The 25,570-nt window shown below is 31.0% G+C and overlaps 1 protein-coding gene and 1 long non-coding RNA gene across 4 annotated transcripts in view; both read left to right on the top strand.

Moving 5' to 3' along the window:
- The window catches only part of LOC127703253 (uncharacterized), a 59,417-nt gene that overhangs the window by 5,565 nt on the left and 28,282 nt on the right, over positions 1 to 25,570 (top strand). For 2 of the 3 annotated variants that reach the window (XM_052207767.1, XM_052207766.1), the window contains exons 5-13: positions 2,385 to 2,504; positions 3,219 to 3,237; positions 4,314 to 4,384; positions 5,930 to 5,954; positions 6,503 to 6,573; positions 7,029 to 7,053; positions 7,349 to 7,419; positions 7,813 to 7,837; positions 8,127 to 8,197. In XM_052207767.1, the coding sequence (XP_052063727.1) occupies positions 2,385 to 2,504; positions 3,219 to 3,237; positions 4,314 to 4,384; positions 5,930 to 5,954; positions 6,503 to 6,573; positions 7,029 to 7,053; positions 7,349 to 7,419; positions 7,813 to 7,837; positions 8,127 to 8,197 (498 nt within the window). Of the gene's footprint in view, positions 1 to 2,384; positions 2,505 to 3,218; positions 3,238 to 4,313; positions 4,385 to 5,929; positions 5,955 to 6,502; positions 6,574 to 7,028; positions 7,054 to 7,348; positions 7,420 to 7,812; positions 7,838 to 8,126; positions 8,198 to 8,990; positions 9,016 to 9,890; positions 9,962 to 11,258; positions 11,284 to 12,002; positions 12,074 to 13,703; positions 14,408 to 25,570 lie in introns of those variants that run through there. The other variant, XR_007982879.1, reaches the window with a different exon arrangement.
- On the top strand, positions 20,863 to 22,895 carry LOC127703254 (uncharacterized). The gene is made up of 2 exons (XR_007982880.1): positions 20,863 to 21,013; positions 22,606 to 22,895. It is a non-coding gene; the product is annotated as an uncharacterized LOC127703254 (long non-coding RNA).

Below are 25,570 nucleotides of genomic sequence, written 5' to 3'. Positions count from 1 at the left end.
TCAAGATGCTTGATCTCTTGATTGACAACATATTTGTTACGCCTGGTTGGCGTGTTTTTCAACAAACAATCGGTATTACGTGGTCAGTTGTATAGAGCCAGGACATGTACTATCACTCACAAGAATGAAATAATGTTTAACAAACAGCTGACACCTGAACGTCAACTGTAGAAGGACAAATGTAGCAGATAAAACCGTAAAGCACCATTTCAGGATAAACATATTTATCCAACTTGTTGATTATATAGATACTTGGTGACAGAACAATTTTATTTAGCCTTCTCCGTTTTTTTTTCGAAATCCGTTGTTTTATTTTGTTTTCTTTGAATTTCAATTGTTTTGGCGTTTTTCTGTGTTATGTAAAATGTGTCCTGTACCCACGTATCTATGGTCAATCACACCTTCAAACATTGATAACGCCTTCACATATAAAAAAAACACGTCTAAGATACCAGGCTTATAGTTTTTTTTTTGTATATCAGATACACTTTTCGTCTACAAAAGACTCACTACAGTCGCTCGAAACAAAAAAGTTGAAAGGCCAAATAAAGTACGAAGTTGACATGGTTGAGGGGCATTGAGGATAAAAATTCCGAAATGGAATATTTTATTTATTTCCACGGTATTTCCAGTATTTGATAGACGACATTGTAGACTTAATAGTCGGTGAATTTCGAAATGACATCCCATAGCCTGAGGAATTACTCCCAAGAGATTCACAAAATAATTTAAAGACCTGGCAACAAAATGTTCCACATTACTGCTCAGTTTCTGAGTGCTTAGGGGTCCGAAAAATCATCCCGCCTATTCTAATGTGTATTATTACATAGATACTTTTTAACGGCCTGCAAAATGGCGTTTATTCCATAAATTGCAATGAGAAAATTTAAAAACAATGACAAACTAGCTATTTATACAATATATAGGTATCATTAAGTTATTTTCTCTGTGTAATATTTTCATATTTTGGTTTGTCGATATTCAGATCGACTATTGCTCTGAAAAGAAATGTTGAGACAAAAATATAGAAAGCCATTAATTTAAAATAATACGTCTACTCATTACTAGAATAATAGAACTCTGCTAATATAGATTTGTCATCTTAACTTGATATTTGAAGTCAATATTGTACAAAAAAAGGTCAATGAGAAAGTAGCCCAACAACACAGAAAAACCAAAAGATATCTAGATACGTTTTTAAATTCAGCGACAATCTGCTTCTATACATATTTTTCCGCAGTTATGGGTTTTGCATTACATTAAGGTGTTTTTACTATTTTCTGTTCACCAGAAACCCATTTCAGAAGTGAAATTGTTAGAAAGAGAAATTACAAGAAAGTTAATTGTGAGAATAATGTACTAGTCCTATTTGTTCCTCTTTAATTTTTTATATATTAATATTCTACTTTTGAAATATATCATCTATTTGGTTCAAATCGTTATCTTTGATGTTTGCTTTAAAATGTATCAATAACTGACACCTTATTAGTAAATGATATACGGCCTATTACAGAATAACAAACCAATATACATACGATAAAATATTGCATTATATTATGATTAAACTTTGCAATAAATATAGATATATGATTGAAAATGTTTTTTAAATATCCCTGCCTAAAACAAAGTGAAAATAATTTCTATAACACATTATCACCCTGCAAGATACATGTCCAGTCCTTAGTTAAGGTAGATCATAGGTATATATTTCTTGAGATAGAATTTTCTTATACTTTGCCAAAATGAAGATTTTACTATGTTTTTTTCAAAAATATAATAAAAAGTATGGGTCACCGTGCTATTTTCCAAGCTATGAGTTGTTAAAAATTGCCTAAATTTGGTTAGACTGTTCATGAAAAAACACATTTGTGTGCATAAAAAAAAATCTATGAGATAGAATTTTGAAATAAATTGTGAGAAGATAGGTTTCATAATATATTTTAAGAAAATAAAAAGAAAAATGGTGTCACCGAACTTGTTTTCTTGCTACAAGTAAACATTAAAAATTTCGCTATCAGTCCAGTATATATTTTTTACTTAAAGAGTTATCTCCCCTTAAATGGCTTATTTGAAAAAAATGATTCTAAAAACGCAAAATTTGATAGTTGTTTAAATATTTTGAGTTATACAATAAATCAACAAGTTTTCTTAATATAAATAAACATTCTAACCAATAAATTGCAAATCTGTCTCCAAATTTGCAGATTTGGGCAAATAACTAGACGGATTTTGTACTGGGGTTGTATAATTCAAGATGGCGGTATACCATGAATCTACCTTAAGACAAAAACAAATTGAAGCCATCTGAATAAAACAAATACCACTGTTATATTTATGTTGAATTTAGTTTTGTTATTAATACGTTTTTATTTTATGTTTTCAAGTTCAACAAACAATCGAAACTTCATCATCAGGTGTTAATATTGGTGCTGTGACAGGAAGCCTGATATCATTGCTTATTTTAATATTGGTTTTGATTTTTGTCATAGTCAGGAAACGGAGAGGTAAGATATATAAAACATGTCTTTTGTTTAAGAGAATGTATCATATATATATAGGCAACAATAGTTTACCAAAGTTGAAATATCATAAATCGAGTAAGAATACAAATCAAGGTAAAAAAAAACAAAACAAAAACAAACAAAAAAACAAAAAAAAACAAAAAAACAAAAACCACCGAAGGACTTGCATGCAGTCCAAAAGGATAGAGACCGCGTTTGTCGATATGATAATTTATGATAAATTTATCAAAAAATAGTTTACAGAGGTTGTTTTAATTTATTCTACATTTTCACTAATGACTCCTTAATTTCAATGTAAACTTTTAAAGACAGCTTCATTTTGAAATCTTGTTATTAAAAGTTAGATGTGATCCAAGGCTTTAAAAAAACTATTTTACGACAAGATGTTTTATACATATATATTAATGTGGGAGGAAGATCCCTTTTTTAGAAAATGATTTGCTCATATTTTATCTTGCTAAAACACTGTGAAAAAAATACCATTAAAGGTAAAATTTGTCAATTTTAGCATCTTTATTGCGTCATTGTAACATCATAACTGACATTTTTGTTCAAACGTTTTCAGATTATAGCAGCATGCTATTCGTGTATTGATAAAATTAACATATTTTTTTTAATATTCTAAGCAATTAACATATACAAACGGAAATGTAACTTCATGTTTACACATGTGTATTTTAAAATATTCTATTTCAGGGGACCAACAATCCGATAAGTAAGTAAATAAATGTAAGCGACAAATAAAAGTTGCTGCAACCATTAAAAAAGATAGATTTAGAATATATTTCTGTGTCTGAGCAAAACAATAATAGGCCAGTATTTTGTCAAAGAACTCATTGTCTTTTTTCTCTCTCAAAAAGTTCACTGAATACTTCACAAATACTATAAGATGGCATTGAATTATATATTCTAGATGCTGAAGTTGTATATCTTTTTATTTACCTTACATTTTCTCCTTTATTTGTCTCTGTGCTATTACGTTCATTTTGGTCGTATACTTCTTGACGTGGCTTGGTATTCATGCATCCAGTTATCGGGTTTTTAGCTTCGAGCGTTCCTGTTTGAGTTGGGTCGAGAGGTGCAATTCGGACACATAAGGTTTTTACACATGTTACAGTGTTGTTTTAATTTTGTTTACCAGTTTGTTTTTATATTTTACTCAATGATGAACTTAGGTCAGGTTTGTGATTGTGTCAGATGTTCGGACTTCTTGGGTTTTCCTACGATACAGGATAAAATATTTTGCCCCATATCACCCACTTTTCTTTTGTTTCTTACTAATGCTCTTCTGACTTATAGTATCAATTTCAAATAATAGATTTATTTTTAATATCACATAACTACATCCTTTTATAGTGTACATAATCGGGAAAGTGTATACTATATACTGTATGAACTATAAACAACAAAAAAGTCTTTGTCAGATTTACAATCAACTAAAAAACCTTTTTTTTGTCTTTGTTAGATTTATTTGTACGTTTGTTTGAATTTGTTACTCAGTTGTATGTCTGTGGTGCATGTTTATACAGTTTTGGCTGCTGGATACCAATTATTGTCACATAAACCAATTATGTCTGTGTGTGTTTCTCATCCAATTTTGTTAATATAACGGAACTATAAACAACTGTCAAACAAGTGAAAGGTATCTATAAAACCATGTTTAGACCATCATTTTCTTCGGAAAATGCCTGTACCAAGTCGGAAATATGACAGTTGTTTTTCCAATCGTTCCGTTGGTTGATGAAGTCTAACGTTTGATTTTGTCTGAAATGACATTTTATTATATTGTAGCACAGTAAAATTCGAAAACACTGGTTCTGCTGATCAAACAAACGTATATGAAGAAGTTCGAAATAATAAAGGTACAAACTATTAGATAACTACATTTTGTAATATCACAAACAATATTTTTTCTAAACGTTTGCAATTATTTCGTTTATACTTTTGCTACATATTTGTATTCAAGATAACTTATAAGCGGCTGTGCATCTTTTCAAATTGAATTAATGTTAGTAGCAAATTAAAATCCGTGATTTTTCAATGAACGGAAAATAGGAAATACTTCTCATTTAAAGCGTTTGAAATGTTCTCTATGCAGAATGAAATCGGTAGAAAATGTTTATTTGAATTTCACTGGTTTGTTGTCGCTGCTGGTGAACAGTAATTCTTCGTGAATACAATCCACCTAAGCAAGTGATTTTTATTATACAGTTATATTATTTATTTAGATTTTTTATTAAGTAAAAATACACAAACTAAGGGTGCAATTGCTTTGACCAAAATTGACCTAAGGTTATGTACTTAATATGAGTGTACGTTTGCTCATGTCTCATTTGCCGTTAGTGTACCATGTACGTAAGCTTTCCTTCGTGTATCTTACACCGTTTCAATATATTGTGAATGCTTTGTAATATTCAGAGGAGTCCTTTCTTTTTTCTACATATCTAATCAGTGCATCTTTGCTGTTTCATAGCAGTACAAATGTATTATTATTTATAACGAACATCATTGTCACTTTCTTTTGTTTAGAAAATTTACAACTTCGAACTACTAATCTTATAATTTTTACACTGAAATTACTTTACAATCATAAATACATATGTAAGATGGTTAACATAGTATGATTTATGAAATTTCAAAAAGAAGTGTCAAATTGTCTTATTATCAATCTTTAAAACTGAGGTTTTTTGTACTTATCGGTTTGACAGATTGCTAATTTTTTAAAAAGAAAACTTTACATTTTAGTTTGTATCTTTATATGTCATTGACCATTTCTAGTCCTGAACATGTCAATTTTTCATACCGATTGATGACTTTCAATAGCATGGAGAATGAATAACAACGACATAAGAATTTAAAGTTTTTACGTTATTTGTAAGGTAACGTAAATTTTACCATTCTGGTGTATTAAAACTGTCAATGTTTCATACCAACTGACAATCACCAAGGAAAGAGAGAAAACTGAACTTAATTAATGCTAAATTTTACAAATTTAAAGAAACAAAGGTACCATCCTCGGAGGCAAAATTTCCCTTTTTGCGAATTTTGCTGTTCTTTTTATACCCCTTTATTCATCATACGGTTTATCATGAATTTATTTATTTTCTATATATTGGTGTTTGTTATTGGATTAATTTTTGCCCCATTTGGACATGTTTATATATTTATATATCCTTAGCTTTTAATATTTGGGAATGAGCGTTCCTGATGAGGGTAAATCAAGAAAAGCGCTTCGGTCGCAACAAATTTGTTACGTGTCATTTTCAATTTCTTAGTTATAAGTTGAGACGTTTGGTGACTGTAAGCGCGTTTATTTTATGATGATGTCATAATGTTTTCATATGTAGGATTATTATCAATAAAAAAATATTATATAATGAACAATGAATGCATATATCTATTTACAGAATCAAAGGAAAAAAGACATGAAAGGTACAAAGTAATTTCTTTTAAATAAATGTTGTTCATCCTTTTTATTCGTTTTACCTTTTCTTTTTTTGAAGAAGTAAAAACAAATAATTGATTCTTACTCAACCATGTATAAAATGTTGAGAAGATACCAACGGGATATTCAAAAATAGATAATGCCTTGGTAAAAAAACCGAACAGACACATAACATTCCACAACCAACTACATAGAAAATCAAAGAATGAGCAAGATGAACTTTAGACAAATCAGACACGAACCTCAGGTACTCGGGAAGGGAAGAGAAGTTAATGTCTCTTCCCTAACCATACAAAATAACCAAATGTATAGACGATAGGCACATTTAAATTTGCTAATCCTTACCGAACGCGAACATTTGAAATGAATATATCTCAGAACAAGAGAAAGACAGTAAAATTCAATAAAGAAACATGGCAGACTTTTGATTATATATTCTAAATAAAGTAATGTCAACTACATTTTTTTCAATTTTGTCCATAAACAAGATTACACATAAAAATTAATTTCGCATTTTGTATTCTTGTTCTAATAGCTGGACCAAACAATATGAGGCACTTAGCTTGACAGATACACCGAATACTTATGATGATTTAAGTAATAAAGGTTAGATAACTAGTACATGGTCTGCACATATATTTCTAAAATGATCGAACTTAAAACTTTGATTCAAAATGTACTACATTATATGTTAAAAAATGAAAACAACACGTTATTGATTTAATGCGTCCGAAGCGCTTTTCTGGATTTACCTTCACCAGGAACGCTCAAAGCCGAATACTTGAAAGCCAAGGATGTATAAAACCGAAACAGTTAAAGAGCTATATAATAAAAAATGACCTAAAATAATAGCCAAATCCTTCTTAGGCCAACTTTGCCTGAGGGAGTTGAAACCTTAGTTTCTTTATAATTTCATTTAAATTTATTAACCGCTACATTCATTTCTTGTTTAATTGCAGTGTTGGGTTATGTTATTCGTGTCTACCAATGATTTCCCATCCCAATATTCATATCATGTACTTATCATAACTAATCTGTAAACATTATATGTATTTTTACAGGGCCAGAAGGAAAGAATAATCAAAGGTAAATTGAACTTTTGGGACAGAGCTTGATTTCTCATTTAACTTTAGTTACTAACTTATTTCTATATTTATTTACATCTCCCTAAAAAGTTCTGCCGTCGAACTCATCATGTAATGGAATACCAAGATTGCAATCGATGTACCAAATACGGCACATATGTTCAATCCAGTTAAGTCAGGATGTATTCAACGTTCAGTCACTATGAAAATTATCACCAGAAAGCACTTACACAGCACCATATAATATACTACTTCCAATTTAACATATTTTCAATTTTCAATGATTTATTTTACAGTTCGACAAGCAATTATGAAGTACTTGTTTCGAAAGAGGCCCCTAATGTGTATGATGATTTAAACAATAAAGGTGACCACATTTATTATTATGAAATTAATCAATACTAAATATATGATTGAAACATTTACTCAAATCATGCATAAAAACGATGATCATTAAAGATTTCAAATATAAATTACATAAAAGATCAGTTCGGAACGAGAAATTGAATATTGATATAGATTTCAAATATAAATTACATAAAAGATCAATTCGGGACAAGAAATTGAATATTGATGATTCTGTGTTTGAATCAGAAATACAAGACAAATTGGTCCTTCTTCATTATTATATCAGAATGCAGCACCAGTAACAAAATACAATATGAAGCTTAATTTGTTTAAAATATCTTGGTCAGTTTAAGTAATTAATGAAATTACAGACATATTTTTGTACATGACATATTCATTTTATATTTTACAGCGTCACAAGAAACAAGAGCTCAGAGGTACATGTAATCTGCATTGTGTTAGAAAGCGTTCTTTATCAATTTCCTATTGCATGGATTCCACTCTTGGATAGTATATGTTTAAATATAATCTAAAACGTTTTATTCTAAGTTTGTTTCTATAAATTACACTTTTGATTTAACGCTTTCATTTAAAGAAGTCGTTCCTTCATTTAGTAGAAATATATAATTTATGGTAAATAAACTCATACATAGAAAGACAAAATATTATTTCATCATATGAAAAATAAAATAAAAATATTATCTTATATATAAACTAATGTTACAGTTCAACACCACATTATGATGAACTTGGCGCAAAAGACGTACCTAATGTTTATGACGAATTGAACAATGAAGGTGAGGCAACTATATACAATTCGATTGATATAAACAAATAATACAATTTACAAAACGAAACCCAACACATTTTTGTATATTTGAAAATGAAAAAAACAATCACTTATAGCGAATGTCTGCAACCTGAACGCTTACTTTAACTCCTTAGAGTCAACATGCCTTGTTGTGAATATAACGTCATCGGATGATCATCGAAGGAAATAACTAAACTGCAGACTGAGTGACCAATCTGATAAAGATCGACTTAATCGTTATGGCGTCAGAAAAAAGTGTGAACTTTAAACAGAATATTTCTTTACAGAGCAGTTTATATGGCATCTTTTGGTTTTTCACAAAAAAAATATGTCATGTGGACACATGCTCTTGGCACGTTAAAATCATCACGTGTCTTATAAAGTTTTTTGTTCAAATGTGCTTTGATGTATATTGAAGGTCAGAAGTCTATCTCAAAGTTTAATATACAGATCATTTACAAGTAGCGTTATTTTTTTATTGAATGTCTTCAAGTCGATTTATTGTTGACAGAATTTTTTAGTAATCTTTTATTTTGTGTGCTGGCAGAGTTTATGACACTTATTAAGGATTCCAGGACTTTTCCGGATTGATTCTGCAGCTGAATCAGAAATTCAGTAGAAACTGCTCCTACCTCATTGTTTTAACTGGTCCCAATGACACCATCATAAAATTATAATACGACATGAAACGCAGTATAGTGTAAACAAATTATGGGGCTCAGTTGAAGAAAAAATGTTTTAAAAACACACATCTTTTACATACATTTTATGTTTTTCAGCGTCACAAGAAAATGGAGATCAAAGGTATGAGTACATTTATCAGACATTATTATTTAATCCATTCTATAAGGCATGATATTTGCTTTTGAAAGATATTGGAATATTGAGAAAAATGTTACATCGATGTTAAATTAATACAGCTCGACATATCAATATGATGCACTTGGCCCAAACGATAAATAACTATGTGAGTGTATCAGGAAAAAAGATCGGTTATGTATGCAGTTTTAAATTTTATCTGAAAATAATAATATTGTTTCATTTTTTTCTACACATATAGCTATTTCCGGGGTATAAAGCCTCTACTATGTTGATTGATTAAAGATTATTTTAAACGGATTTACTACAGAAACAACATGGGGTGGCATTTCTATCTACGACATCATATAAATGGTTTTGAGCCAAAAACAATGAACATAAATCTGCGTTGAAATTGTCAGAATGTTCTTTTGACTGTGCTCATGTTTGATTTAATAGATTTTAAAAGAGGAAGGATCACCTTTGGGAACAATTGAATTAGCTTTTGTTTACAAATCTATCTCCGACAACCTCAACACAATTATTTGAGTTTGGTTTGAAAAAAAGTAAACTCAGAAGTAAAGTTACTCACTATATTTTAATTTATTTACACAATTGGTGTTTGTTCTGATAACACCACTAGGAACTATGTGGTATTTTAAGTATACTTTCCTGTATTTTGAAAATAAATAGCTAACAACCAACCTTCCCGCCTAGAAAAGACTTTGATATAGTAGTTCCCTATTTTATTCATAATAAGTCCTTCATACATGGAAATGTGCGGTCACCTCTTAGTATATTAAAAAAAATTATCACACAGATACATTATGTACCAAATGTAACATGAAATTAAACGTTTTTTCAATTTATAAAATTTACAGCTATGGAAGCAATTATGAAGCTCTTGGTAGAAAAGACAGACCTAATGTTTATGACGATTAAGGCAATGACGGTGAGACGATTATTATAAAAACAAGTGCGATGTGGTATAATTTTAAATAAGACTACTATTCACAAGAGACCAAAGAAAAAGAATGAAACAACTATATGTCATTGTATGGCCTTCAACTATGAGCCAAATTCACACCGTTTTTAGTAACTATTTAAGGCCTATTTATTACTCAATGAGATATTTCAAAACCAACGACATGACTTTGCTAAAACAACAAACAACAAACAGATATAGCAGACAAGCAATCAACGACAATTGAAATACAAACTCCTGACTTTGGCTATGTGACATACGAATATGGCAGGATTAAACATATTAATGAGCATTCAACCCTCCCCTATCATTGGACAATAGTGTAACAACATTAGAAAACACTGTAAAATTTGCTAAAAGGGTTTGACTTAACAGATTGACCCGAAACACAAAAAACAACAAACTAACCCTTCTAAGTGTATCCTTAGTAACTAAAAGCAAGTTAAAAACCAATTTTAACTAATTTAAGATGAATCATGTTTTCCCAGACATAATTATCAATAAGAAAAAACCAAAGGGAAAAGGGGGACGGGATTGTAGTTACGACAATTGGAACATATCCGCATAAATGATTGATTACGCATTTCAACAGTTAAATTCGGGCATCACTGAATAGTCCTAAACGAGCGACTGGTGTATTATATCATAAATTTGGTATCTTGTTTTAGTTTTAACAACAACTGGGTCGATACAACTACGGTTGGACGTATCGTTCCCGACAGTTTCGTCATAACATTCACTAGTCAGTGAGATGAAATGATATTGATACGGTCATTTTCTGTAAATTTTCTGTTAAGAAAATGTTAATATCATTCAAAACACTAAATTTTGTGTGATCTTACGCGTAAATGTTGGCACAACCTTTTATATTTTTGATTTCAGTGCTCTTCAAATCGTAATTTTATTCATAAACGTATTGATTTGACTGCAAATGTTGAGTCTTATGAAGACTAAACACCCGTCTGGCGTATTAGGTTTTAAGCCTGATATCTTTAATGAGTTTTACTTAATTTTGACTTTTTATGCAAGATAAATGCACTGTCAGGAAGAGACAGCACAATACAATATATCTTATTTCTATTTAAATATCCTTTTCTCCAAGAATGCAATGTTACTTTACAAAAATCATTGTCGACCCGTAATTCTGGTGAATTATAATAAATAATGATATTCCAATGAAAGGAATTGCTTGATATCTACATATCCAGTTATTAATTTTGCACTGAGGTTTATGTTTGTTTCATTTATATTTCGTCCTTTACAGCCCGTGAAGAAAACAAAGCTCAAAGGTAGGCATGTTTAATTTATTCCTTATTTTGTGCTCTTGTCAAACTATTATGAAAACATCTTTTATTCTGCATTTCATGATTTCAAAAACAAATACTATGCAGTGGAATATTGTTTGTAAGGAGTTAACACATCTATGAATTCTGTAAAATAAACTTTATTACTAAAATATCGAATACAATAGACATAAATTATTTTAAGATCAAACATTTCATTAACACTGACAAACCTATTTCGCCTGTGTAGGCATTCATAATTTTAACAACATAAAACGTGTAAAAAAATGGTGAAAGATAACAAAGCTATATTCAGTTCCATAAGTCGAAAACAAACTGACAACGCCATTGAAAAAATAAAAAAAACAAGAAAGGACAAAACAACAGTATACAAAACACCTCATAGAAAACTATTAAGACTGGGCAACACGAACCCTACTAAAACTCTGGTGATTGCAGGGGCTCCGAGATGGTAAGCAGATCCTGCACCACATATGGCGACCGTTAATACATGTACGAACTTTGTGGTTGCCATAAACGTCACCAATAAAAAAAGACTTAACATACAACATTGTAATCATATGCTCCCCCTTTATATTGTTTTCGTGACGCAAGGTTGCTGCGAATTCCAATTAAATTGATATAGAAAATGCATTTACACATCAATATAATACAACTCGACTAACCAATTACACATATTTATGGTAACTTTATTTATGATACAGTTCGAAAAAATATTATGAGGACCTTGGTCTCAGAGACAATCCTAATGCTTATGTCGATATAAAAAATGAAGGTGAGACCATTATGATATAGACTATAGATTAATAATACTTAATTTAATTGGAGCTTACCAAATGGTGTCCCATTATAAAAACAAGGAGATATGATGATATATTTGCCAATGATACAACTATACATTAGAGTCTATATGAAGTGGATAGAAGGCGTCCCACATCCTCGTCATTTAGAAATAGGTTTGTTTTCAACAAAAATAGATCTTAGTCTGTATATGCCTTCACCTGTTTTTCATGAATATTTTACCAACTCTCTTGTTCCAACTACCTGGTAAAGCTGACTTGAAGTGGTGTTTATACTTTTTATTTTTTACCATCCCAAATATCAAAAAATGATTGGCTTTCCAAAGTATGGTCACATCTAGATCTAAGGTAAATAATACTGTCTTCAACGTTAGACAAGCTCAAAATCGCCACGAAACAAGAACTGTGAATAAATAAAAGATATGATACCGAACTTTTAATATGTGGTTGGGGTATACAAGGTTTTTAATAAATATAATTAAAAACTGTCGAAAATAACACTGCCGAAAAAAAAATCAAAATAGAAAGATCAATTAACTAATTGATACAAAGGACGACAGCCAGAGGACACACATAATAAACTAAGGATTAATCGCAGATCATGGAATAATGTTTCTTGATGTTTTGCAGACTTTCTTTCGAAAAAAATATCAGACATTCTAAATACTAGAAACAAATGCTGTTTGCATTTCGTTAAGGTGAACATGTTGTCTTCCTTATAAAACATAAACACGTTACTACGTTTTCTTTCGACAAACCATATTGTTTTGTAGTGATATAGACAGCAAAACAGTTTCCATATGATCCATAGTTAAAGTTACTTTCAGCCCTAAGGTCAAAGACTATTTTAGTTTTATCATCCACTGGAATCCCTCAGCTATCGGATGTTAATTTACTCGTTTAAAATATTATCTGGTCTTAAACCATCTGATCAATTCATAACACTGTTGGTACCTGTAGAAACCTAACATGATGTATGTCAAACGAAAGGAGACAAAATTACTACTGATTAATAAATCATTATTCAAGTCAGATATAATAGATAATGGAAAAGGGGAATATGTCAAAGAGACATTAATCCGAACAAAGAGTAGAAAACATCCCAAGGCCACAAATGGGTCTTCAACGCAGCGAGAAAATCCCGCACCCGGAGGCAGGCTTAAAAGTTTAGTTGAATTGTGGCAAAATAAATTTGCAATCAGTTTCAGACTACATAATATTTTGACATTTTAGTGGGTGATGATGAATTTGTTATTCCAATCTTTCAATCGTTTTGTAGATTACCAAAGCTGTATTTGGCAACACCTTTAGAGCGTCACTGATGAGTTTTTTGCGCATCTGGTGTACAAAATAGTAATCCTGGTATCTATAATGAGTTTTTTTTATCTTACGTGATGAAGGTCATTCCTGAAACATGAGTTATTCCAACTGAAGTCAGAATCAATAAAGCGTCCATGTATTTTACTGTGAAATTTTTTTTATTTAATATTTTTGAAAGTTTTGCAACGAAACGAAGTAAGCGACGCAAGCTGTGTCACATACTAGTATGTAATTTGAGGGTCATCTGAAGGTTGTTCTATGATGTTATTTTTTTTGTTTTTTCAGAAACTCAAGACAAAGTATATGAGAATGACACTTTTCAAAGAGACAAACTCGTTAAATAATAGACGATGTCGAACTTAATTTATAGGATAGTATGTTAGAAAGCAATAAAGACAGTATACCAAACTTATTTAATGCTATATAAAAGGATGACCAGATTCGCATTTTAGGGTATCAAAATGCACCAATTTGTAACTGGTAACACAACAGTTGGTATCACAGGAGCACAAGAAGGACTGATATACTACGTGTAATTTGTTTTTTCTGAGTGTACATGCTATCTTAGATTATAAAACATTAGTTACTGGGGAAGATATAAGGTCCTCCATTTTTAGCTAAACGGATGTTTAGGACTAAATCATACACATCACATAAGCCATTTGTATGCGCCCGTCTATGACGGAGTGTTTTATAGAATACATATTTCTGTTTGTCTGTCTGTCTGAAATATTTGGATATGAGAAAAAAGAAACATCCCTCTCCATATTGTAATTTGTCGTTTCAGTGTAACGGATTTTTAACCACCAGATTTATATCACGGTTTCATATGTCTCTGACTGAATCGAGTAAGGTCAGGTCGATTAACTTAAAACTTTAAAGTATTGTTGGGATTGATAAAAGAAAGTTACATTTTGAAGTTGAAAGTTCTTCAAGTTTGTAATACCAAAGTTATGTGTCTTTTATCATTAGATTGTTGTTCAATTGGCGTGCACAATCAATTGCTTTTATCAATTTACTTCCAAATTTTAGATTGTTGTTTGGATTGGTAAGGCAGTTTTTTACACGTTGCGCATTAGTTTGAATTTACTCACAACTTACTATATGTATATAGGTATAAACCTTACACTGTTATTTTGATTGCTGAAAATAAGCCCCCTTTCAAATTGTGATTTTTTTTCGATATGCTTTTCATCTTTCACCAGTACAATAGTTTCACTTTATGTTGAACCTATAATGCCTTCTGCTGTACCACTGCATGATTATTTGGATGGAATACTTTGAATAATAAAGAAAACTTTATAATATTTTTTATGCAGTTTAAGAACTTTGTCTGGAACTTTGTATACATGGTAAGGACTTGAATTCGCAACATATATCGGGCTGCTTAAAATTCATTGTATTGCGCGGATACATTATTGTTTATAAAACAACACCTCACAATGTATGTTTTCATCTAACAATATTGAGAAAGTAATGCTGTTTTGGTTATGAATAATTAATACAGTAATTAAAGTAATATTTCTTGATTATACGCATATCTTAACATGAAATTTCTGGACATTTTTAATGCCTTGAAATGTCAGTTTCTCTTTGGCTTATACGTTTCGAATGTCCCTTTGTATCTTTTGTCTTTAAAAAGAAAATGCTCAAATGTGTACATTTGTATTTTAGGATATTACAGTAACCGCCTTCGATCTTCCTTTTACATCATAAAATTGAAAATGGAAACGGGGAATGTGTCAAAGAGACAACAACCCGACCAAAGAGCAGAAAACAGCCCAAGGCCACCAATGGGTCTTCAACACAGCGAAAAAATCCCGCACCCGGAGGCGGGCTTCAGCTGGCTCCTAAACACAAATGTGTACTAGTTCAGTGAAAATGGACGTCACACTAAACTCCAAAACATATAAATGAACCAAATTTAAAAAAAAACACACATGACTAACAAAGGCCAGAGGCTCCTGACTTGGGACAGGCGCAAAAATGCCTCATGTCTATCCTCCCACAGGCCAGAAAGTAAGACCAAATGAGAACCGATCACTTTATAGTAAATAACGTTAACAAAATGAAAGGAAATGTCATTTCTGTGTTAAACGGATATTAAGTGAAAAGAATACATTTGTTAATAGATATAAGAAGATGTGGTATGAGTGTCAATGAGACAACTCTCCATCCAAGTCCAAGTCAAAATTTATAAAAGTAAACCAATATAGGTCAAAGTACGGTCTTCAACACGGAGCCTTGGCTCACACCGAACAGCAAGCTATAAAAGGCCTCAAAAATTACTAGTGTAAAACCATTCAAACGGGAAAACCAACGGTCTAATCTATATAAAAAACGAGAAACACTTGTGAACCAAATCAACAAACGACAACTACTGATTCCTGTTAAATCCATTTCTCTAAATGCAAACGATTGTGAAATTTTATCAAATACAATATTGCGTAATTTCAAAATTTTCCAAAACGATGTTAAAGACTATTGTTATTTAACCTGTTCTATTTTCTTTTCTATTAATACTTACAAAAGTTATTTCACCAAATTGCAAAACTGTTTTGATTTGGCTACCACCCCTTTCAACGCCTTCTAGAAAATCTATATGGTCTTGGCTTTTCGAAAATGTCTATTGAAACAACGAAAACAAAGATCATCTGAAATCGTCCTAAAATTGAGATGACTTTTAATACCCACAATATGGGTAAAATATGCACAATGCAACGATGAGCTCTCATGCCTCATACATGAGCTCTTGGCCTTTCAGTTGTAATAAGATGCAAAGTAAGAAGTATGTTTAAACAACACAAATAACAGGACCATCAAATGAAATTAACTGCGTATCGAATGCATCTACTGCCAAATAGCGATCTTTGACAACGATTGGTTGAAGGTAGACAGGAGAGTCGTTGACCATACGAATCAGTCGGTTGATATGCTTTGTACCGTAACAAAAGAAATAAAGAATATACAATTAATGTCTTTTCATAACGCAAATATTTGGTTCTGTTGACTTTTAGATATGTGCGCTATTACCGGAGGCCAAATACAAGGAATATGCCGTGCCATGTGTTCTTGATGGTAAATTTAGTCACTTCCTTGAAAGTTAACTGAAACAATCATGACAAAGTTGAATGTTACAAATTGTGGCAGAAATAATAATTGATCTATCTTTAAACGAAGTCACAACCCCGCCTTTCATTTTTCAATTCTACTTTTTCGGATTCTTACTCATGTTAAGTAACACGAAAGGCTCCTCTAAAAAAACAGACCCAATCCCTTCGGTTTTTTTGCTTGATAACATCTATGTTTGTGTTGAGGAGATGAACTATGACAGAAAGTAATTGATATTTCGATTGGCACTTATTGTGCCCCTTTTATTGCATATTATTCTATTACTGTTGTAAATCCCTTGTTATAATTGCTTAATTTTAATGAGACCAAACGAAACTCAGATCTATTTATATTCTACATGTTCGAAACAAAACCAGCAGATATCTATACGTCATGTTCCATGTACACAATATATAAATAAAATCTATCCATCTCAACTCATCCTTATTAAATCCAACGTAAATTGTGACCGATGTCCTTTTTGTTTACTTATTTTGATATATGAATTTCTCATGGTGATGGTCATACAAAAATGTTTGATAAATGTGACAGCTTCTCCTTTCTTTTTTTCTTTTCTTCAAAGTATAATTCAAATTCGTTTTTAAAAATATTGTATATGTTTGCCAATTTGTGTTTTTTTTATGATATGTAAAATGATATGTAGACCGATAATTCTATCAAAGTTATGATAAGATTAATAACATTATAATTTCGGTCTCCAATCTTGTATCCAAATTTAAGGATTTTAAGGATATATTTTGACAAAAATTTATGATTTTCATTTTGTTTGTTATTTTATTCTTGGAGTCGTTTACAAATTCACAATCGATGAAAAATTGTTGGTAGTTATCTCTGCAGATTCATAAAGCACATGTTTATCCTATTTCCATGTCAAAATAGTTTCTGAATGAAAGCAGAAGGGATTTTATTAACTTCTAACAGAACAAAACCAGGAACGTACAAGGGACAGTGATAGAAATAAAGTATACAAATCAGGAATTTGACAGAACTGTATGTGGAACCTAATTGACAATATGTCGAAAAGTTGATTGGCAAAAAAGTGGTTAAGCGCCTGACAACATGTTAAAACTCGCCACATTTTGTATGTGCATGTCCTAACTCAATTGCCTGCAATTCAGTGATTGTCGTTATTTGATATATACCATATATTTTTAATTCGGGTCTACTGTTTTGAACATGAATCAGACAATTTGTTTTCTCGTTTTAATTATAGCTTGATATGTGGTATGGGGTTTGCTCATTGTTGAAAGCCGCATGGTGACCTTTAATAGCTATCGTATATGTCATTTGGTCTCTGGTGGAAAATTGTCTTATTGGTAATCATACAACATCTTATATTTACATTTTTTAACAAGAAATTGAGACTACTTTAGATGTAATACCACCAAAACATGGTACGTCACTTTCAGGTTCACACGAAAAAGGGTCTAACAAAAATATTCCCTTGAATTTGACAGTTGTAGGAAAAAACCTTGCATTTCATTGCAGAAATAAAATTTCTCAGTCATAAACATATATCTTGGGTGATTCAAAGCACCATTCTTTTTATATTTGGTGTTTCTATAAAATATTTTGGAAACTTGAGGTGACATGGTTATTAAAGCTTGTAAACAAGAAAAAAAAAAGGATGGTTTTTATCTTATAGGCAATGAAATGTCATGTGAATCTTTGACTGTAGTCCTGGACTGACCTGTAGTCAGGCCAAGTGTTTCTGTATTTGAAACGAAGATAAATTCTACACAATTTTTTTTTTAAATTTCAATTTAACAACGACAAATAGGGGAAAACAATGGGGTGTTACTCCTATTTAGGGAAGCTGCGTATGGTCCGTTCACCTTGTGTGTACTCTCATTACTTTTTTTAATTTTCCATGCTATTTCTCTGAAATATTGCAAAAATGAAATATTCCTAGTGGATTTGTGTCTCAAAAACTCATTTGAGGGGAAATTGCCTTGAAATAGGGCTCTACCATGAATATGAGTAGGCAGAGCAAGTACTACTCAGTGTTTTAAGGAGCTTTTTCTGACTTTTTCTTCTTATTTTCTATATTTGTCTATCATGTCTATACAAGAAAACGTTTTCCTAAGTAACTCTTTAAGACCTGTACAGTAATAAGTAAACGAAATGATTTTTGAAGCAGTAACAAAAACTTATTCAATAAAAGGGAACCATTGTATGTCTCTCTCTGAAACGTGGCGTGAACTTAAGTTTTACGTAAGGACGTATTGAAACCTCTATGGAGTCAGTAAACTTTTACATAAATATTTCATTCAGCTTGAACACTTCATTTATTAATTTATTATCTCATTTTGATTTATTTTAATATTGAATGCTTCTTTTTGTAAATTTATTGGGGTGTAAAAGCGTTGACCGAAGTACATTTTTTATGAAACGCGGAAGCGCTTCATTCTAAAAATGTGCGCACGGTCAACGCTTTTACAACCCTGTAAAATTACTAAAAGAAGCATTCAATACTTATAATTACATTTTTTGGCTAGGATCATGAAAACACGATTTCTATCGAGTTTTTCTTTTATTTACCTGTGCACTTTATTGTGGAAGCTCGTGTCATCATGAATGTTACATTTCATTTTGAAATGAAGGTTAATTTCAGAATGACACTAGATTGCTGTTAGCAAATCAAAATAACGTATTATAATGAAACATACATGTAATGTAATTATCAGCCTTTTAAAGTCAAGTTTTTTAAGGAATGGAAGGTATAAATGGACCAAATTAAAAGGGACCTTATGATGAAGACAAAGATGTACAGTAGTGGTGTTCATCATATAAGAGTCATATTTTGTATCATATTCAACTGTTTTTATGCAGATGAGATAATAGTTGATCATTTATTGATCCACACTATATTCTATCCTGATACAGCATGATTTGGATTTTTTGAAGAAATTTTGCTGAAATCGCTGTAAATGGCGTCTTACATTATACTTAATTTCTCTCAAACTATTTAACTGGTTATGACAAAACTTAACAGTAATGCTTGAAATAACTAGCATTTAAAACAAAAAAAAAGCACATTCAGTTTATTATACAAAAATGTCTTCTTTATGTGTAATACCACCAAAACATGGTACGTCACATCCGGATTCATTCGAAAAAGGATGGAAAAAATATAACCTTGAATTTGACAGTTGTAGGAAATTAATCCGGCATTTTTGAGTCATAAAAAGTAAAATCACAAAAATACTGAACTCCGAGGAAAATTCAAAACGGAAAGTCCCTAACCAAATGACAAAATCAAATGATAAAACACATCAAACGAATGGACAACAACTGTCATATTCCTGACTTGGTACAGGCATTTTCAAATGTAGAAAATCGTGGATTTAACCTCGTTTTATAGCGCTAAACCTCTCACTTGTATGACAGTCGCATCAAATTCCATTATATATATTATATAAACATATATCTTTGGTGATTTAAAGCACCATTCTTTAAATTGATATTTGGTGTTTCTATAAAATATTTTGGAACCTTGAGATGACGTGGTAATCAAGCCTGTAAACATGAAAACAAGGAGTGAAAACTTGATTGGTTATCTTCCAGTGATGGTTATTATCTTAAAAACATGAATATGCAATGAAATGTTATTTGAACTTTTGACTGATGTAATGGAAAGGATTAAACTTTAGTCATGAAAAGTATTTCTGTATTTGAAACAAAGATAAATTCTGCACATTTTTCTGAAAAAAAAGCTAATTTAACAAAGACTAATAGGGGGAAAACAATGGTGGTATGAAATCATTGCATTTGTCATAATTATTAACTTTGAGGATTTGTGTCAGTTGTCTTAAACATATTAATATATAATAGGAAGCATACCACTAGTGTGTTTAGTATTATTGGTGGTAATTTACAGTTTATATATTAGCTTCTACTCTGAAATTCCTCTCCTATACAACTGGGTCAATATCCCTAATGGACCTTGAGATGAGGAACACAGATTTATGACTCTCATTAAAAAATTAGTCCGCCATACAATTGTGGAAGCTGTGATTTTAAAAATTGACATAAATGAACTAGGACTGGTGTTTTATAGCGCTGATGTGATGTGAAAAAAAGTATAAAAAAATAAACCTGAACAAATAATTACAATGGATATATTTTTTAATGATTTTTATGGTCATAATTTTGTGATTATTTCCTGAGGAGAGTGACATTTTTCACTATCTTTCGGGGTTGGGCACTTGACGGGAAAACGAATCACACTTGCCACCCCGAAAATCGCACCACACATGTGCAAGTGTCTCAGCTTCAAAATGAGCCATCATACATATCCAAGTTAACGATATGGCCTGAGCAACAGAAGAAAACGTTAACATTACCGCCTATGGAGAATCTATTACGCATATTGCCCCAAATTGTGGCCTTGAATTTCAAAGGTGATGGAGTGTTTCATGACTCAGTGACCACAATTTAGGATGATAGCTGCTGAAATCAAGGTCAGTTACACTCTTTTAGTGCTAATTAATCAAAACAATACAAAATGGCTTCCCAAACTTTTGATTTTTATCAAAAATATACTAATTTTTTGTTGTTAAATAGCATTGATGCAGAAAATGGGTCATGTAAAATCTGGACAGGGGCCATTCAGAGGAAAAGAAATTATATTTTAGGGATGCTAAATGTGGCTTATCCAAATGGAAAAGGACAAAAATGAATGTTGCACGCTTGGCAAAAATGTTACAGTTAAAAACAGTTGACATTGATAGAAATTTAGATGCCTCGCACCTCTGCCATAATGCCTTGTGCGTTAATGCTGACCATATAATTTTTGAGCCCCATGATTTAAATAACCACCGTAAGGTCTGTGTAACTTCACAAAAATGCACCACTCATGAACTGCATGGCACAACATATCCTAACTGCATGTTGCATCTTAAACTGTGGTTTGTTCTATTTTTAATTCTAAAATTCAAGACTCCGAGGTAACATATTGCACACTTCACTATACATGAATCATTTACTCAAATACAAGTTTCTTACACTGCTAAAAAAATGAAAATGGGATAAAAGCCCTCCCTCTCACCCTCCAAGACACTGAAACAAACATGCATGTTTATATTAACCTGAGGTAACACATTTTACGGCTTGTTTCACGAGTGTTTACCTTTTATTGACATAGGAGGGGGAATAACTCTTGTTGTTTACAAATGTATTTTTAACTGTGTCAGGAAATTGGGACATTCATACCACATGAACCAACTAAAGACTAAAGTAAGCATGCTTTAAAAGAAATCTTCAATATAAAAACCAAACAAATCAAACAAAAACTACAAAATTATAAAATTAGGATATCAAAAGTAAAATTAAAAGCTAACAGAACTGAAATAGTTGCAAATGGAAGTAAATATGGACATGATTTTATTTTATTTTATTTCCTTGTATGTTGTATCAATGAATGTGTGCATGATAGGAAAAATAATTTTTTATGCAATACATGTGTGTTAATTTGCATGTATGATGCTGTGTGTGGTATGTTTCAATGTCAATACACTCTGTAAGATGTGAACAAACTAAATTATGATGTCATAATGCAATGACGTCACAAAAACAATGACGTCACAATGTACTCTTCACCAAAGAAATAACCCATTTTTCCCACTTTCAACACACATACAAAAAAACCTCTAAAATTCTTATTACTTGATGGATTTTAAAAACAAGACTAGTTTTGGAAAGGCCTGTGACTAATCTTTACAGTAATGAACATATATTAGAGATATTTATTCAATAAAAAAAAATATAATAGAAAACAAGACTATCAGGGTGGAAAAATTTCTTAAAACTGATAGTTTTTAAGTGAAAAACACTATATTTACATGATTTATCAACAAAAAATGAGGATTTGTAGAAAGTCTGTAAGGTAGAAGAGGCTTATGAATTGCAGTTATACCAATAAAAGTTAAAACAAATGTTTAAAATGTAAATTTATAACATATGCTTATTGTGTTTTTTTCTTCCTTAAAAAGGACATAGAACAGTTATAAACATTGCTACCTAAAAGTATTAAAATGAGCTTATTTTATTTCAGATATGGCTAAAACTTCACAGAATTGTTCAGAAATGTGTACTAAAGGGATACAAACTGCAATATAAGTGGAATCTGACATTAGCTGATCTAATATGGGTCAATATCCCTAATGGACCTTGAGATGAGGAACACAGATTTATGACTCTCATTAAAAAATTAGTCCGCCATACAATTGTGGAAGCTGTGATTTTAAAAATTGACATAAATGAACTAGGACTGGTGTTTTATAGCGCTGATGTGATGTGAAAAAAAGTATAAAAAAATAAACCTGAACAAATAATTACAAAGGATATATTTTTTAATGATTTTTATGGTCATAATTTTGTGATTATTTCCTGAGGAGAGTGACATTTTTCACTATCTTTCGGGGTTGGGCACTTGACGGGAAAACGAATCACACTTGCCACCCCGAAAATCGCACCACACATGTGCAAGTGTCTCAGCTTCAAAATGAGCCATCATACATATCCAAGTTAACGATATGGCCTGAGCAACAGAAGAAAACGTTAACATTACCGCCTATGGAGAATCTATTACGCATATTGCCCCAACTGATTGATATCAAGGTCATAAGGAATATATAACATCAAATAAACAGACGACCGTACATATTATAAACAGGATTTACGACTTTGTTTCGTATATTTCTGCCTCGTTGATATTGCCCTTTAATGTTTACATATAAACAACATTTTATTACTGTCATCTATGGTGTATTTAAATATATCTCTTTCCTGTTTTGTCGCAAGTATTTTGGCCCTACCTAAACATGCTAAATTAGCTCCTTTTTATCATACCCCTTCCATTTTGAGAATTACACTTTAGTGTGTGTAATTTAAATGACAAATATTTTGTAGGTGTTGTAACAGGAAGTTTTATCACTACATTAAAAAGAAAATACATCTAAATATGGCGTTAGCTAATTCCTGCATAATTGTTTTACATTTGGCTGCATACAGTAAGTATTTACATACCATAGTAACTAATCATTTCTAGTTGCACGGGTTTGTTTGTACTCAAAGTGATTTTTGAGGTGTAAACACAATTTTTTCTGTCTAATTGTTATGATGAACCTTGATGTTTTTATATTTAAAAGCTAAGGTATATTTTACATATAAACAGGTATAACAGTTATCATACCAGAGCAGCAAAGACTTATTTATATCACTGATTTCTGGTACATTACTAAAATGTGATTTTTTGTGTATTTAAAGCTGTTGAAAACAGAAAATCGTCTATATTTTAAATAATCTGGCTTTCAGAATTGGAGCATTACAAACTATACATTGAATACATGTTTGTACCTATGCTCCTTTCTTTGTGGTACTTCACACCTAGTGGTTATTATAAAAAAACAACATACTAATGTAGTCTTTGCCATTTGTTTAGTGGTTGTACGAATTTTTGTAATCAATAAAACATCTATTCAGTTCAATTACTTTCTTCATTCAGTATAAAAGTATTTTCTTACAAATACAAATTGTCTTACCAATATGGCTATCATCTTACCTTTTTATCTTATGAGCTGAATTTTTTGCACCCAAGATCAGACGAAATATGGAAATAAATGTTTTCAAAGTCACCCAAGTTGAGTATAAGCAATCACAGTTTGCTAACGACACTCTATTGATTTTAGATGAGAGTGACACATATTTATATGCATATTGATTTGCATTAGACTGGTTTGAAAACATATTTCATAAATATTAATTCTAATAAAAACACAAGTCATATGTGTCAGCATTTGAAAATACAGTAATGATATTAAATTTTCGACAAAAACTTTAATTAGGGGAGACAACTTTTAAATTACTTTAAAGGATTTTTTTGCGAATCATGAAAATATTGTAAACATGAACTATAGAATTATACATATTAAGGACATAACTAACAGTGGTTAAAAAGAAATCTTGCAGAAGTATGAATAAGTGTGATGAACAACTCTTGTCTTACCTATTTTGAACAACCTTATTTTTTTTCTGCCAAATCCTTCGGACAATTTAAAAAAAGAAATAATGACATGTTTTATACATTTATATGGAATTTTCCTATACACAGAAGAAGAATGATGTATTGATTAAACCATATATAGTCGGAAAAGATTAAAAAATGTAAGACTTTTATAAACGACCTTTAGTATGGCACGAAAATCATCATAGATAAGAAGGATTTTCCAGAAAGGTAGCAAGTGGCAAAGTATACTGACTCATCATATATGTTGCAATTATGCTTCCTTGTGAAAGTAAATTCAGTAAATCGCTTCGGAGGCACGACATATATGAGTAAACTAATCATAGAAATGACTTTCTTTTAAGGTCAAGTAACAAAAAATGGGCTATGTCACACATTTTGGTAAGATCTTGCATACAGATGTGGCTCGTTGAACTGTAACTGAAAATCGAAAAAATATTGCATTTATCTCTTTTATTTTCTGAAATATTTAAGTATTAAATTCTCTCAAAATAGGTGTACATTTGAATAGAAAGAGTATAAAATCGGCAAAAATTGTTCTCAAATTTGTCTTAAATAATCTAAACTTCAATTTCTATTATATAGATTTTAAAAAAAATCCTACGTTGATGATACATACATTTTCGTTTTATTGATGTAAAATAAGAATAGGATTAATGACTTTGTTTTCGGTGTATTTGCCAATCTGTCATCTAGTTGGTAATGAAAAAACGTAAAAAAGAATGATGTTTTACTGCCTTTAACGCGATGACGTTACGCTAATTGCGACGTTTTGTATTTTTTGCACCTATAACATCATTTTGAATGTGTATAGCGTAAACACGAAGTCAGTGATCCTATTATCTATTATTATTCAACGAGCCAAAGTTGTATGCAACATTTTACCAAAATCTGCCACATAGCCCATTTACTGTTCCTTGACCTTAAATTGTGATTTCTCGAAATTCATACCACTGACTTTTGTTTAAAAATGAAAGGTTATTGCTGTGAACCT

Source organism: Mytilus californianus, unplaced genomic scaffold (genome assembly GCF_021869535.1).
Source record: "Mytilus californianus isolate M0D057914Y unplaced genomic scaffold, xbMytCali1.0.p SCAF_5, whole genome shotgun sequence".
Lineage (NCBI taxonomy): Eukaryota > Metazoa > Mollusca > Bivalvia > Mytilida > Mytilidae > Mytilus > Mytilus californianus.
Note: the sequence above shows the minus strand (reverse complement) of the source record. Positions and strands in the feature narration are given on the sequence as shown.